The 13821-nt window shown below is 40.9% G+C and overlaps 1 protein-coding gene across 4 annotated transcripts in view; it reads right to left on the bottom strand.

Moving 5' to 3' along the window:
* OTOGL (otogelin like) overlaps window positions 1–13821 on the bottom strand; it is a 172440-nt gene that overhangs the window by 14692 nt on the left and 143927 nt on the right. For all 4 annotated transcript variants that reach the window (XM_089309054.1, XM_089309056.1, XM_089309055.1 and 1 more), the window contains 6 exons: window positions 10720–10932; window positions 9798–9902; window positions 9442–9549; window positions 7548–7649; window positions 7149–7253; window positions 7024–7064 (listed from right to left, as the gene is read on the bottom strand). In XM_089309054.1, the coding sequence (XP_089165180.1) occupies window positions 7024–7064; window positions 7149–7253; window positions 7548–7649; window positions 9442–9549; window positions 9798–9902; window positions 10720–10932 (674 nt within the window). The remainder of the gene's footprint in view (window positions 1–7023; window positions 7065–7148; window positions 7254–7547; window positions 7650–9441; window positions 9550–9797; window positions 9903–10719; window positions 10933–13821) is intronic.

Genomic DNA, 13821 nt, shown 5'->3' with positions numbered 1-13821 from the left:
TCTGTCAAATATGATGGCATTTTTACTCCCAAGTAAGTAACCCTCTCTTTTAAGATGAGTAGTGAAATCACCTTATGCATTTTACATTTTCTGACTATTATAAATGGTGGTATTATGAACATTTGGGTACAGGTTTTTGTTTGAATATGTTTTCATTACTTTTTTAAAAAAAATTATTTATTTTTGAAAGGTAGAGCCACAGAGAGGCAGAGGCAGAGAGCGGTCTCTCATTTGCTGGGTCACTCCCCAGAGGGCCGCAACGGCCAGAGCTAGGCCGATCTGAAGCCAAGGGCCAGGAGCCCCTTCCAGTCTCCTATGTGAGTACAGGGACCCAAAGACTTGGGCCATCCTCCACTGCCTTACCAGGCCACATCAGAGAGCTGGATGGGAAGCAGAGCAGCAGGGACTTGAACCAGCGCCCACATGGGATTCTGGAACCGCGGGCAGCACCCTACCCATCATGACATAGTGCTGGCTCCTCATTAATTTTTTACAAAATATTTATTTATTTGAAATGCAGGGTTACAGCGAGAGAGGAAGAGAGAAAGAGAGAGATCTTTAATCTTCTGGTTCACTCCCCAAATGGCTACAATGGCCACCGCTGGGCCAGGCTGAAGCCAGGAACCTCATCCAGGTCTCCCACGTGGATGTACGGGCCCAAGCACATGGGCCATCTTCCACTGCTTTCCCAGGCACAGGAGGGAGCAGCCAGGACTTTAACTGGCACCCATTAGGATGCTGGCACTACAGGTGGTGACCTAACCCACTGCCCTGCAACGGCAGCCCTTATGTTTTCATTTCTTGTGGGTATTTACCTGGGTCATATGGTAACTTTATGTTTACCCTTTGTGTAACAGCCAGGTTGTTTTCCGAAGCAACCACACCATTTTACATCACCATCAGCAATATGTAGGGGTTCTAATTTTCCACATCTTTGCCAACATGTTTTATTATCTTTAGTGGGGTGGAAGTGGTATCTCATTATAGTTTTGATTTGCTTTTAACTGATGGTTAGTGATATTAAGAATCTTTATATGCAATTGATCATCTGTGTATCTTATTTGAATACATTTCTGGATACATTTGTACATTCATACAATGGAATATTGTCCAACATTAAAAAGGAATGTAGTAGTGACACATGCTACAACATGGATGAACCTTGAAAACACTGTTAAATGAAAGGAATCAGACACAAAAGAGCACATGTGGGGTAGGTGTGGTGGCACAGCGAGTTAGGCTGCTGCTTGTGCTACCCACATCCCATACTGGAGTGCTAGTTGAGTCCCCGCGATACCACTTCTAATCCAACTTCCTGCAAGCATTCCTGAGAAGACAGTAGACGATGGTCCAAGTACTTGGGTCCCTGCCACCCCGAGGGAGACCCAGATGGAGCTCCTGGCTGTTGCTGGCATTTGGGTAGTGAACCAGCAAGTTCTGTATCTCTTTCTTTCTCCTCTTCTTTTGTCACTTTTTCTTTCAAATAATTAAATAAAATTCTTAAAAAATAACACACATTATGTAGTTTCATTTATATGAAATGTCCAGAATGAACAAATCTTTAGAGACAGAAAGTAGATTAGCGATTTCTGAAGGCTGGAGACTTTCCACAGAAATGAAGAGTAACTCTTAATAGGTAAGGGCTTTCATTCAGGCATTATGGTATCCTAAAATTGGTTGTGTTGATGGTGGCACAATTCTGTAAATAAACTAAAAACCACTGAATTGTGCACATTAAAAGGCTGAATTATATATTTGAATCCTCTCTCGATGAAAGTGTTATTTCTTAAATAAAACTGCAAATAGTTTAGTATACATTCTTTACATTGAAGCATAGTTGTTACCTATGTGAACAAATAATTTGACTTTTAAAATTATATAACCTCGGACATTAAAATAAACACTTAAACATCATTCAAAATGAGCACTCACACACACAAGGGATGAGGTTCATTGCCCATATAAAACCATGAATGTTAAAACTGAATCAATGGGGTGGGCGCTGTGGCATAGTGGGCTAAGCCTCTGCCTGCATACGGGAGCCGGTTCAAGTCCTGGCTGCTCCACTTACCATCCAGCTCTCTGCTGTGGCCTGGGAAAGCAGTGGAAGGCAGCCCAGTGCTTAAGCCCCCACCCCAACATGGGAAACCCAGAAGAAGCTAACAACCTAGCTCTGGCCATTGCGTCCATTTGGGGAGTGCACCAGCGGATACAAGACCTTTCTTTCTGTCTGTCTGTCTCTCTCTCTGTGTGCATGTGTGTGTCTGTAACTCTACCTCTCAAATAAATAAATAAATCTCACAAAAAAAAACACAACTAAACCATTATGTATGGGGAATTTTTGTATATTAATTTTGGATGTTCAACCATATTGAAGCTACTGTTGTGTACCTAGTACTGTGCTAATAAAAGCACCAAATATTCACTGGGAACAATGAGTAATGTCAACTTTGGATTCATAACTGATATTCAGATGTTGAAACTTGATCTGGGAGGGTCAGCACTGTGGTGTAGTGGTAAAGCCACCATGTGCAATGCTAGCATCTCATATGGGTGACAGTTTGTGTCCTGGCTGTTCCACTTCTGATCCAGCTCTCTGCTAATGGTTTGAGAAAAGCAGCAGAAAATAGGCCAAGTACTTAGGGTCCTGCTACCCCTTTGGGAGACCTGGAAAGAGCTCCTGGCTCCTGGATTGTGCCTGGCCCACCCCTGGCATGTTGTGGCCATCTGGGGAGTGAACCAGCAGATGGAAGATATTCTCGCTCTCTCTCACTCCCTCTCCCTCTGTAACTATTTCAAAAAAGTAAATCTTAAAAAAAGAAAACAAATAAGTTGATGTGGAAATAAGCTAGAGAGGCCAGCACCTAGCACAAATGTTCAGAGGAGAAGTGGACAATGGAAGAAATCCAAAAGAAAAAAGCATGGTGCTGGACAGGAGGGGTTGCATTTGGTATAATACTTAGGGAGGTCATGTGGGATGTTCATATCCCATACTGGAGTGCGAGGGTTCAAACCCTGGTTCTGCTGCCAGTCCAGGCTTCTTATTACTGTATACCCTGGGAAGCAGCAGAGGGCACAAGTGTTTGGGCCCCTCTATCCATACTCAGATGGAGTTCTTGGTTCCCGGCTTTGGCCTGGCCCAGTCCTTGTGACTGTAGGCATTTGAGGAGCAGATGAAAGTGTCTCTCTCTCCTCTCTCCTCTCTCCTCTCTCCTCTCTCCTCTCTCCTCTCTCCATCTCTCTCCCTTCCTCCCCATTTCCCTCCATCTATCTATCCTTATCAAATAAATAAATAATGAAAATTTAGAAGTCAGAATAAAGTAACAACCAGACCAAGGTTAGTGAAGGAACAAAGGTTTCAACACAAAGAAGCTTCTAATGGTCAGAACATAGGAAACATAAAATCCCATAGGAGAAAGAGCCAGATTTTGATTATGTTGGAAGTTACTGAAATATCCCCAAGACGCTTTGTTACCTCTTGCTGGTCAGCACAGGACCTCTGAATGAAAATGGCTACAACTGGAATCCCAGGGACCTTGCTCTGAGTTTTCCTGTGGTGATCAGACTGTCCAAAGACCCACCGGTGCACTTGAATTATGGTGTACAAGGCTTATAGCCTGAAAGTGTTGTGTTTTTAGATCTCTCTCGCTCATCATCTCTCTCTGTCTTTGTCGCTGTCTGTCTCTCTCTCTCTCTGTCTCTATCTCTCTCACACACACACTCACACACACTTCCCTTTTTAAATATGCAACAACCTTGGTCTGGTTGTTACTTAATTCTGATTTCTAATTTTTCATTATTTATTTACTTGAGAAGGATAGGTAGATGGAGGTAAATAGGGAGGGAGGGAGAGAGATGGAGAGAGGAGAGAGAGAAAGCGAGAGAGAGCTAGAGAGAGACTTTCAACTGCTCCTGAAATGTCTACAATAGCAAGGACTGGGCCAGGCCAAAGCTGGGAACCAAGAACTTCATCTGAGTTACGGATAAGTTTTAAATATTTGCCATCCTGAAATTCAGTCTCTCCAGTTACATAAACCTCCCTGTCCTCATTCATGAATGGCTGTATCAGTCTGTTTGCTGACCTCCTGCCCATACTGTGCTATGCAGGAATATCCATGTCTTTTCCCTCAAGCACCATTTTGATCTTAAGTCACACCTAAGGTAGAACACTTTCCATCTCCTGTTTTATTAAATTTGAACTGAGGGGCTGGCACTGTGACGTAAGAGGCTAAGCTTCCACCTGTGGTGCTGGCATCCAGTGGACACTGGTTCGTGTCTTGGTTGCCCCACTTCCAATCCAGCTCTCTGCTAGGGCCTGGAAAAGCAGTGGAAGATGGTCCAAATGCTTGGGCCCCTGCAACTGCGTGGGAGATCCAGAAGAAGCTCCTGGCTCTTGCTCCTGGATTTGGATGGGTTCAGCTCCAGCTGTTGCGGCCATTTGAGGAGTGAACAAGGTAGATGGAAGACCTTCTTTCTGACTCTTCCTCTTTCTGACTCTCCCTCTCTTTGTCTGTAGCTCTACCTCTCAAATAAGTAAGTAAAATCTTTATAAAAAAATCTGACCTAAACTCCTCAGGGTAGAGTTGTACTTCTGTATATGTCAGCACAATGAATGCATATATTTGGTCTTCAACAAATGTTGATTGAATGAGTAACTAAAAAAAAAGTGAATAAGATACATCCATATTCCTTGGCCTTGCCACTAATGCCTCCCAGATATGCCAATTTGGGTGAATTTTCATTTCTCATTGTTCCTCCTCCAATTAGCTCTCTCTCAAGGCAAGACAGAGGTCATTCTTCTTCAGCATACTCCTGGATTCACCTATCACCCCTGCATGGACTAGTCCTACTGCTTTCATTCATTATTCTTAGCCTTGTGATCACTTTCTTCTGAACTTTTCTTGATGGTCACCAATGATAGAAAATTCTCTATGATGAACTCCACCTTGTGGCTAAATTTCTGATTATTTTATTTATTTGATAGTAATATAATAACATACACAATAGTTAATGAACCCTTTCTATATGCCATGTGACATCTAAGTATTTAATTTATATTAACTTATTTAATTCCCATGGTTGTTTTTTTTTTTTTTAATTGTGTGTTACAGATGAGGAAAGTGAGACACAACCAAAGAGAGGAGATGCCAGCAATAGCTACAGGCTACAGGCAATGTCATATTTACTTTCATTTTGGCTTCATTTTGGTGTCTTGGTTACACTTTGTAGGGGAAATGTAAGTTTTAAGGCAGAGTAGAAAAAAATGAATGAACACACACACACATACACACACATACACACACATATACATATCAACCCTTGATTTGAATCTTAAATATCTCAATTAATCATTTACTCTCTTGGATCTTAATTTTGATACCTACAAAATGAGCTAATAGAATCCTACTTTGTGAACCATCACTGAGATAATACAGTAAATATGTAAACTGAGAAAGACTTGAGAAATATAGTGTCATAATTCTATGTTTATATAAATCTGTAGGTAGTACATGTACAAAATAACCAAATGAGACAGTTTTTATGAAAGTTATCCGTAAATCTTGAATGCATTGTATAAATCATAGATGATAATTCATCAATGGAACAAATGTTGGATCTGTGCTTGTTAAAATAAAACCGTGGGGCAGGTATTTGGCATAGTGAGTATGGCACTGCTTGGGATGCTTGCATCCCATACTAGAGTGCTGGGGTTTCAGTCCAAGTCCATGTTCAAGTCTAGCTTCCTGTTAATATGCATGTTGGGTACTTAAGGTCCTGCCAACACTGTGGGAGACCTGAATCGAATTCCTGACTCTTGGCTTCAGCTTGGCCCCACCCGTGACTATTGTGGTTATCTGGTGACTGTACCAGTGAATCAAAGACACCTCTGTCTCTTATCAATGAAAAAAAATTAATTAATTAACTAAAAGAAGAGTATCCATTCTGTTACTTTAAAAATCATGTTATTATTCCCCAAAATACAGTGTTGACCTGGAGAATAGAATCTCTGATAACATACACTGCCTGAGGAGGAAATGAAAAGGTCTTCGTGAAACAAAGAATTTCTTCTCAGAAAAACAGTCAGGAATATATATTCCTTCACAAGCTTTGCGGACATATCATGATGATAAATAGCTAAAGTAAACAAAGACTTGGAAAGCACCAGGGGATGTATCCTAAGATTCAAGAAAAGACACCAGGAGGCTGGCATTGTGGCACAGCAGGTTAAGCTACCACTTGGGCCCCAGCATGCATATCAGAGTGCTGATTTCTAATCCACCTCCCTGCTAATGTGCCTGGGAAAGTAGAGCAACACGGCCCGACTGCTTAGACCCCTGGCCATCTATGTGGGAGCCAAGTAGAGTTCAGGGGCCCTGGCTTCAGCCTGGTCTTGGTCCAATGCCAGCTGTTGTGGGCAGCTGGAGAATGAAGCAACAGATGGACCATCAGTCAGTCTCTCTCTCTCTCTCTCTCTCTCTGCCCTTCAAATAAATAAATAAATCCTGAAAACATAAGTAGAGGCACTAGTGCCTTATTATTTCTAGAAATTAAATCCGACATTCCTATAAGCTCCCATGTTCATCAATCACTCTCAGAAAGGTACAGCAGTTTCATGCTTATAGTCCCTCCTCCTTGAAAACAGATACATTATCAGTGTACTTTCTTAAAGAATCATTAGATGTGCTCATATTCTTAAAATTTTACCTATGAAATACATGAAATCTGTTCTCTTTATAGTAACAAAAATTTTTTTAAAAAGAGAAAATGAAAAAGAATCATTAGAAACATCATTCAGTACTAGAATAATAGTTTAAACATTTTTTCTTCACTTAAAGAATACTGAGCCTCAGTAGTAGTAGAAGACTAGTAGATTCAGTCATCAGTTTATAAAAAGACATATTATACTGGTATAATTTAATGCGAAAAAGGCCATTAACTCCAAGAAGGATTCAGAAATGAGGGAGAAAAGTGAGAATAGACAGATTTGAGTAATATGACAAGTCAGTTAAAATGTGTTCTTACCACTTCACAGGTTGGCACAAGAAGCTTTTCACAGTTACATTCTAAAAGGCAAAAATCAACATATTTACATTGATCAAAGTACATTAATTTAGGACGATAAAACTTTGAAATGTGAAATTCATTACCACAATGCCACACTGGACAGCATTGACCAGAAATATTTTCTTTCACAAGAGTCATATCTTCTGCACAGTTGAGTAGTGGTGTGGGACAAAGATTTGGTTCACACACTAAAAAGAAAAAGTACATGGTTAATTTTATATAATTGCCCTTTCTCACTACCTGTCATTTAGTAACTGTCATTACTGATGCAGTGTATGGATTAAATCTCCCAAGTGTTGTCTCTCCCACCACCCAGTTTTCATATGTAGGTGAGGACAGAAGCAAGGACTCACAGCAGGTAGAACGGAAGTGTTAGTACATCTCATGGAGCGAACCTAACAGAAAGGTCTGATGTAACATGCACAGGGCTTTTTAGACCCTGAGCACATGTAAACACTGTAGATTAGCTAAAATGCACTTACCACAGTAATACTGAGGACAACAGAAGTGTGTGGTGTTAAGATCCACTGTGAGAAATTCTCCATCAGAACATTGTGCAATAGGTTCAACACAAGATTCACAAACTAGTGGTGAAACAAAAAGCCAAAAGTCACAGCTGAGCTAAAAACAAATGAATTATTAGCTCAGACTACTATATACAAATAAAATAAAATATGGTATGTTTAATAAAATAGAAAATAAAAAATAACATTTATCTCTTTATTTGGTCATAAAACATAACACTGCCCAAATATATAAATTGATGTTTTCCAAGAACAGTGATAGAATATCACCTTACCAGAAACATAAGGCATTCAGATTTCTAGTATAAGTTGTTCTTATTTGGATCCAAATACCATTGATTTATTTAAGTGTTCTTAATTTATTACTCTTGATTATTCTAATTTACACTATAACAATGCAATAGGCTCTGGCTCTTGTGACTGTTCAAAGTCCCCTTTGACTATCTATCAAAGTTGACAATAGCTATCAGGATGACCTTGAGGAAATGTCCCCCACATACACACACAGTCTCACAGCCTGGTGATACAGGTGTCTCACTCTCCCTAGGACACTGCTGTGGGATGACTCACTTTAGACTACTTAGACTCTCTTCCCATGGAATTTGAATCATAAATAGGGGGACACCAGGACAAGACCTAGGTGGAGCTGGCTCAGTCCTTCGTGATCTCGACCCAGAGCACCCGGTTTCCTTCCTTCCCAGGGCTACCTTGTTCTGCATTATCTTGATCCCATGTTCCATATCAAAATATCTTTCAATAATTGGTTGTGCTTAAGTTAGACAAAATTGATCAGGTTTTTTGTTTGTTTGTTTTGTTGCTGTTGTTGTTATTTATTTATTTTGCCTTATGCAGCCAAGGAGATGTGTTTTGATTTTCATTGGAACAACTGAAGCCTACATTCATCATCAAATAATCTTTGAAATAATAATCATTTGAAGGGGGAAAATAGTGTATTTGTACAATGCATTAGATAGAATATTTAGCTCCAGCTACATCCCTGTCACTCTTTGTTGCATTCTCTTTCAAGATCATCATAGCTCTCCCACAATATTCAAGAGATGAAGTTTTAAGGAGGGCCTATGATATCTTGATATTATAGTTATCAATTATTCAAAAAATAGTGCTAACTTTTTCTACAAAAATATTTTAGGTACTGGCCTGATTACAGGAAAAAATCTTTGACTTTTGGTCTTGGTTATGTTTGGGAAGATATATTTATGAGGGGACTTTAAAAACGTCATTGAAAAATGGAATTAAAAGATATCATGAATTTTCTACCAGTTTTTAAAAAATATTTATTTATTTATTTGAATGGCAGAGATACATAGAGAAAAGGAGAGAGCAAGAGAGAGCTCTTCCATCTGCTGGTTCACTTCACGAATGGCCACAATGGCCAGGGCTGGGCCGGGCTGAAGCCAGGAGCCAAGAGTTTCTTCCAGGTCTCACATGGGGGTGCAGAGACCCGAGCACTTGTGTCATCATCCACTGCTTTACCAGGCGCATCAGCAGTGATCGGAATCAGAAGTGGAGCAGCCAGGACTCGAACTGGCACCCATATGGGATGCCGGCACCACAGGTAGAGGCTTGACCTTCTATGCCACAGTGCTGGCCCCTTGATCAGTTTTTTGAAGCCAGCTCATATATACAGTTTTTCCTGATACAGGAGAGTACTAATTGTAATAAGTCTAGTCATTTAAATTGTACATTTGTTTTTACAATCCTTACTCAGCTGAATGCTTATGAGGATAACATCAGAATATTGGTAACCATCAGTACCATGAAATTCATCAAATAATGAGATTTTCTTGACATTGTTCCTCTTCTTCCAGGAAATTATCTCTACAATACTCACTACAGAAAGGGTAAAAACAGCAAGGTTCTTCCCTTTGAACTTGAATCATGAATTGATCTTCTCTGCATCCTGGTGTTGAAATATTGGGGCATTTGAAGGGGTCACATTCTGCAGAAATACAAAGACACATGAAACTTCCAAGAGTGAGATGATAAATTTAATGACATAGTGTTTAGTTCTATTTCAATTTAGTGTCAAGAACTTAAAGATCTTCATGTTAGTGGAAATATATAATAAACAGCAACTCCACAATCTTTCGCAATTAAGCTATTACCTTGGAGACACAAAGAAGAATCTATTCCACTATTCTGAATGAGCAATAAACTTCACTTTTTTGTCCCAGATGATTTACTTACCACATTTGTACTGTGGGCAGCATGAAAGAGGGCTGTGTCCTATAATCAATTTTTGACTGTCGGTACATGTTGGAATGGTAGTTTCACACAAAGTCATGTCACACCCTAGAAATAAGAAACAGAAGGGTTAAAACATTAGTTAACCTAGCTAAAATCTTGTGCTGCTTACTCGAAGTAAGGGCCTGACTATTACTATGTGAGTGTAAGTTTCTATGTGGCAATTACATCCGTTTAGCACAAGAAATAATTTAGATGCAAAAAGCCACAAGCTTTCAGGTTTCTTTTAATGTCTTTCACTCCTGATGGCCAAAGTAAAAGACTTCCAGATCCAAGGTGCTGTGATACGGTGGGTTAAGCCACCACTCGCAATACAGACAGCACATATGAAGTGCCAGTTCATATCCTGGAAGCTCCAGTTCTGATCGAGCTCCCTGCACACGCCCAGGAAAGCAGTGGAAGAAGGCCGCTGGGTCCCCGCTACCCATGTGGGAGATGTTCAGGTCGGATGGAGTTCCAGACTCCTGGCTTCAGCATGGCCTAGCCTGGCACTTGTGGCTGTTTGACAAGTGAACTAGAGGATGGCTCTCTCTCTTCTTGCCTCTCCTTCTCTGGGTAACTCTTCCTTTCAGATAAATGTTTTTTCAAAATTATTTTAAAAAAGAGTTTTGCAGATCCATTCTCTTGTCATATATGGTTGAATACTATGAATTGCTAATAGTCAGAGTTTTGCATATATATTTACAACTCAACAAAACCATAATGATGCAAAGCTTGCTTTGGAAAACAATGACATTTGTAGTAATACTTCATTGCTACTTCAACTCAGTTTTTTATATCAAGCATCATACATGGCTTATTTTTTTCACAAAAGATATCAACATATTTTGTGGAATTAACTGCCTATACACTTCTGCATACTTACCACAAACTTCCTTTGAACAACAAGTCAACTTATCAGTGATCTTCATGACGACTTCAGCTTCTCGTTGACACACTGGTGAGGGCTCCTCATCACAGTCGGGTTCTATGGGAATAATGCTTCCATTCTCCAAACACTTGTACAGGGCGCACTCGTCAACACCCCCATTCCAAATCTCCCCAGCAGTACGGGGTTGGCCCTCACGATCAGTGCATGCTGAAAAAGATGAACAGTTATAACACTCATAACCTGGATACTAACATAAATTAAGCCATGAGGTTTTGACTTCAGGCCACGACAAGGCCCAGCAACACGGATGACACGTCACCAAACCATCCTTGCCCAGATTCCCCTTCCCGCCCTCAGCTTCTAGCTTATGTTTCGATCAATGAAAGTTTTTACGTAGTCCTCTGGAAATAATTTTCTCTTCCACAACTCTGTAAATTTGTGTGTACTATTCTATAAATAAGATAATCTATTAATTTCTTTTTAGATATTTTATGTCTTATTGATCTAATTTATTTAGCTTGAACAAATTTCAGACATATAAATTTAACTTAGATTTAAAATATTAACTGGATTCCAAACTTTTGTATATAGCTTTAAAGAGGCCCTGATGCAGACTCCATACTGAAAAGGGTAGCTACAAGAGTTATGGATTCCAGGATTTGGATTCTAAGCCTTGTGGTTGCTTAAAAGCCTCTGTAACAGACACTGTGCTGGACAGGGGAGCTGCAAAGGTGTTCCAAGGAATCAGGGAGTTTTTAACAAAAACTCCAACATTAGAAATTCCTGAGCAAGCCATTCGTAAGAAGATCCTCTTCAGATCAGTTTCAGTTTAAATAAAAGGGACCTTAGCAGGTGCTGTTGAACACGACTACTTCTGTGAAATTAGGATTAAACTTCTACCTCTTAAGTCTTCACAGTTGAATGCGAAAGACATTCTTGACTGTTCCTATAGCCAATCAGAAACCTTAGCACTGACTTCTTGGAGTAACTAACTACGCAGGGACACAGACCTTGGCAATGACTGAGACTGCTCCAACCCACAAAGCAAATTTGTTAGACAGGATAGACAGAGACTTACAGACCCTGGATAGGCAGGGCCTGCGCTACACCCCTCATGAACAGGAAGCAGTTACAGAAGAGATGATTTGACGCCATCAACTCCCCTTAGGATTAAGGGGATGGAGTCTCTGAAGGGGGAATGAGTTAGGCAGGTGTACTCTAGTAGGCCAGGCCTACGAGATGAGCCCCTGGAAAATCCAGATGCCGAATGGTTTACTGATGGCAGCAGCTATATGAAGGAAGGAGTTAGAAAGGCAGGCTATGCCGTAGTGGATCTTACTCAGACAATAGAAGCCCAAACACTACCACACAATACTTCAGCCCAAAAGGCGGAGTTTATTGCATTGACTAGGCCTTTACAACTGGGAAAAGGTTAGCGAGTTAATATATATATATATATATAGATCTGTATATATATATTATATATATATTATATATATATAAAGCCCTAGTCAATGCAATACGCAGCAATCTGGAAAGAGAGTGGGCTTACTGACTGCAAAGAATTCCCCTGTTAAATATGGAAGAGAGATACTGGCTCTACTTCAGGCAGTACTGGAGCCTTTAGCAGTGGCCGTCATCCACTGCAAGGGACATCAGAAGGGAGATAATTATATTAACCAGGGAAATTCGTTAGATGGTGGGTGGTGGATGCTAAATCATATAATTATGCTACCAATGGCCACTCAATGGAAAATTATAAAGGAGATACACAACTCTACCCACTTGGGAAGAGATGCCTTAGTACAACTGGTCTCCCAAGCTTTTGGAGGAAAGGGACTAAATACGGTCATAAAGGAAGTGACTCGCTCTTGGCCACTATGTTTACAGAAAAACCCTCACCACGTAAGGCCACCTCCCCTGTTGACTCCTGTGCAGAGGAGGGAAGATAAACAGGTGAAGATTGGCAGGTTGATTTTACCAATATGCTCCCAACAAGCAATTATAGGTACCTTCTAGTCTTTATTGATACTTTTGCAGGATGGATGGAGGCCTTTCTGACCCGAACAGAGAAAGCACTCAAGGTGTTTAAAGCCTTGTTGAAAGACCCCCATGGTCACTCCAGAGTGACAATGGATCTTCATTTATATCTAAAATAACCCAGCAGAACCTAGCAGCTTCTGAGAATAATGATGACACGGAATATGGCAGTGACTGACAGAGCCCCAGCTCGTAAAGCAAACTCATTAAATGAGATAGGCAGAGACTTCCAGACTGAGAACAGGCAGGGTCTGTGCCACTAATAAGCAGGAAGCAGCTACAGAAGATGGTGACTCGACGCCCATCAACATCCCCTTAAGATTAAGGTCTGGAGTCTCTGAGGGGGGAAGGAAGTAGGCAGGCATACAGGCTAAAATTGATCAGATTTGTGAACTGAAAGACCACGCCTTCACCACGCCCCTGTGTGACTTCAAGCCCTACCTGATGCCTTCGCCACACCCCTGTGTGGCCTCATTCCCCTACCTGGCCACACCTGGTGCCCACCAGCCAATCAGGTTAATTAACCACTCCCCTTTGGAAGTGGGTTAAAAGCCGGGACACAGTGTGGCCCGGTAGGCTCTTTTTCCCTGGCCTCTTGTCAGGAGGGGGCTTGCTGTAGCCCCACGCCTCCAGGGCGCATGGCCTTCGGACCATGTGCTCTAGGCTTCCTGGCCCAGATACAGGCCTAGCTGCTCATCCACGTGGCTGGTTCCTGGTGCTTGGTATGAACCCCTATTCACCTCTCTCTCTTAAAGCTCTCACTCTCCTATGTATCTTTCTCACCAAATAAAAGCTTAAAACGTACCATGCTGCCTCGTTTATCTGTGCCAGTATTTAGAATTTTTCTCTAAATATAAGGCAAGAACCCTCTTGGGCTTATTAATATCGGGGATTTAGTAATAAGCCCGTGATGAAATTGTAAGGCACTCCAAATCCAGTAACACATGTGGCACCCCGGATAGCATTTCTAGGAACTTTAAGGGGTCACATTTTAGTGTAAATTTTAGGGGGTCTTTTCCGACTTCATAAAGAATGAGTAGTATTAGAATACAAAGT

This window comes from Oryctolagus cuniculus, chromosome 11 (assembly GCF_051225735.1).
Source record: "Oryctolagus cuniculus isolate XC-2025 breed Fujian yellow rabbit chromosome 11, ASM5122573v1, whole genome shotgun sequence".
In the NCBI taxonomy this organism is placed as follows: Eukaryota; Metazoa; Chordata; class Mammalia; order Lagomorpha; family Leporidae; genus Oryctolagus; species Oryctolagus cuniculus.
The sequence above is the reverse complement of the archived record's forward strand: the minus strand, read 5'-3'. Positions and strand labels throughout refer to the sequence as shown.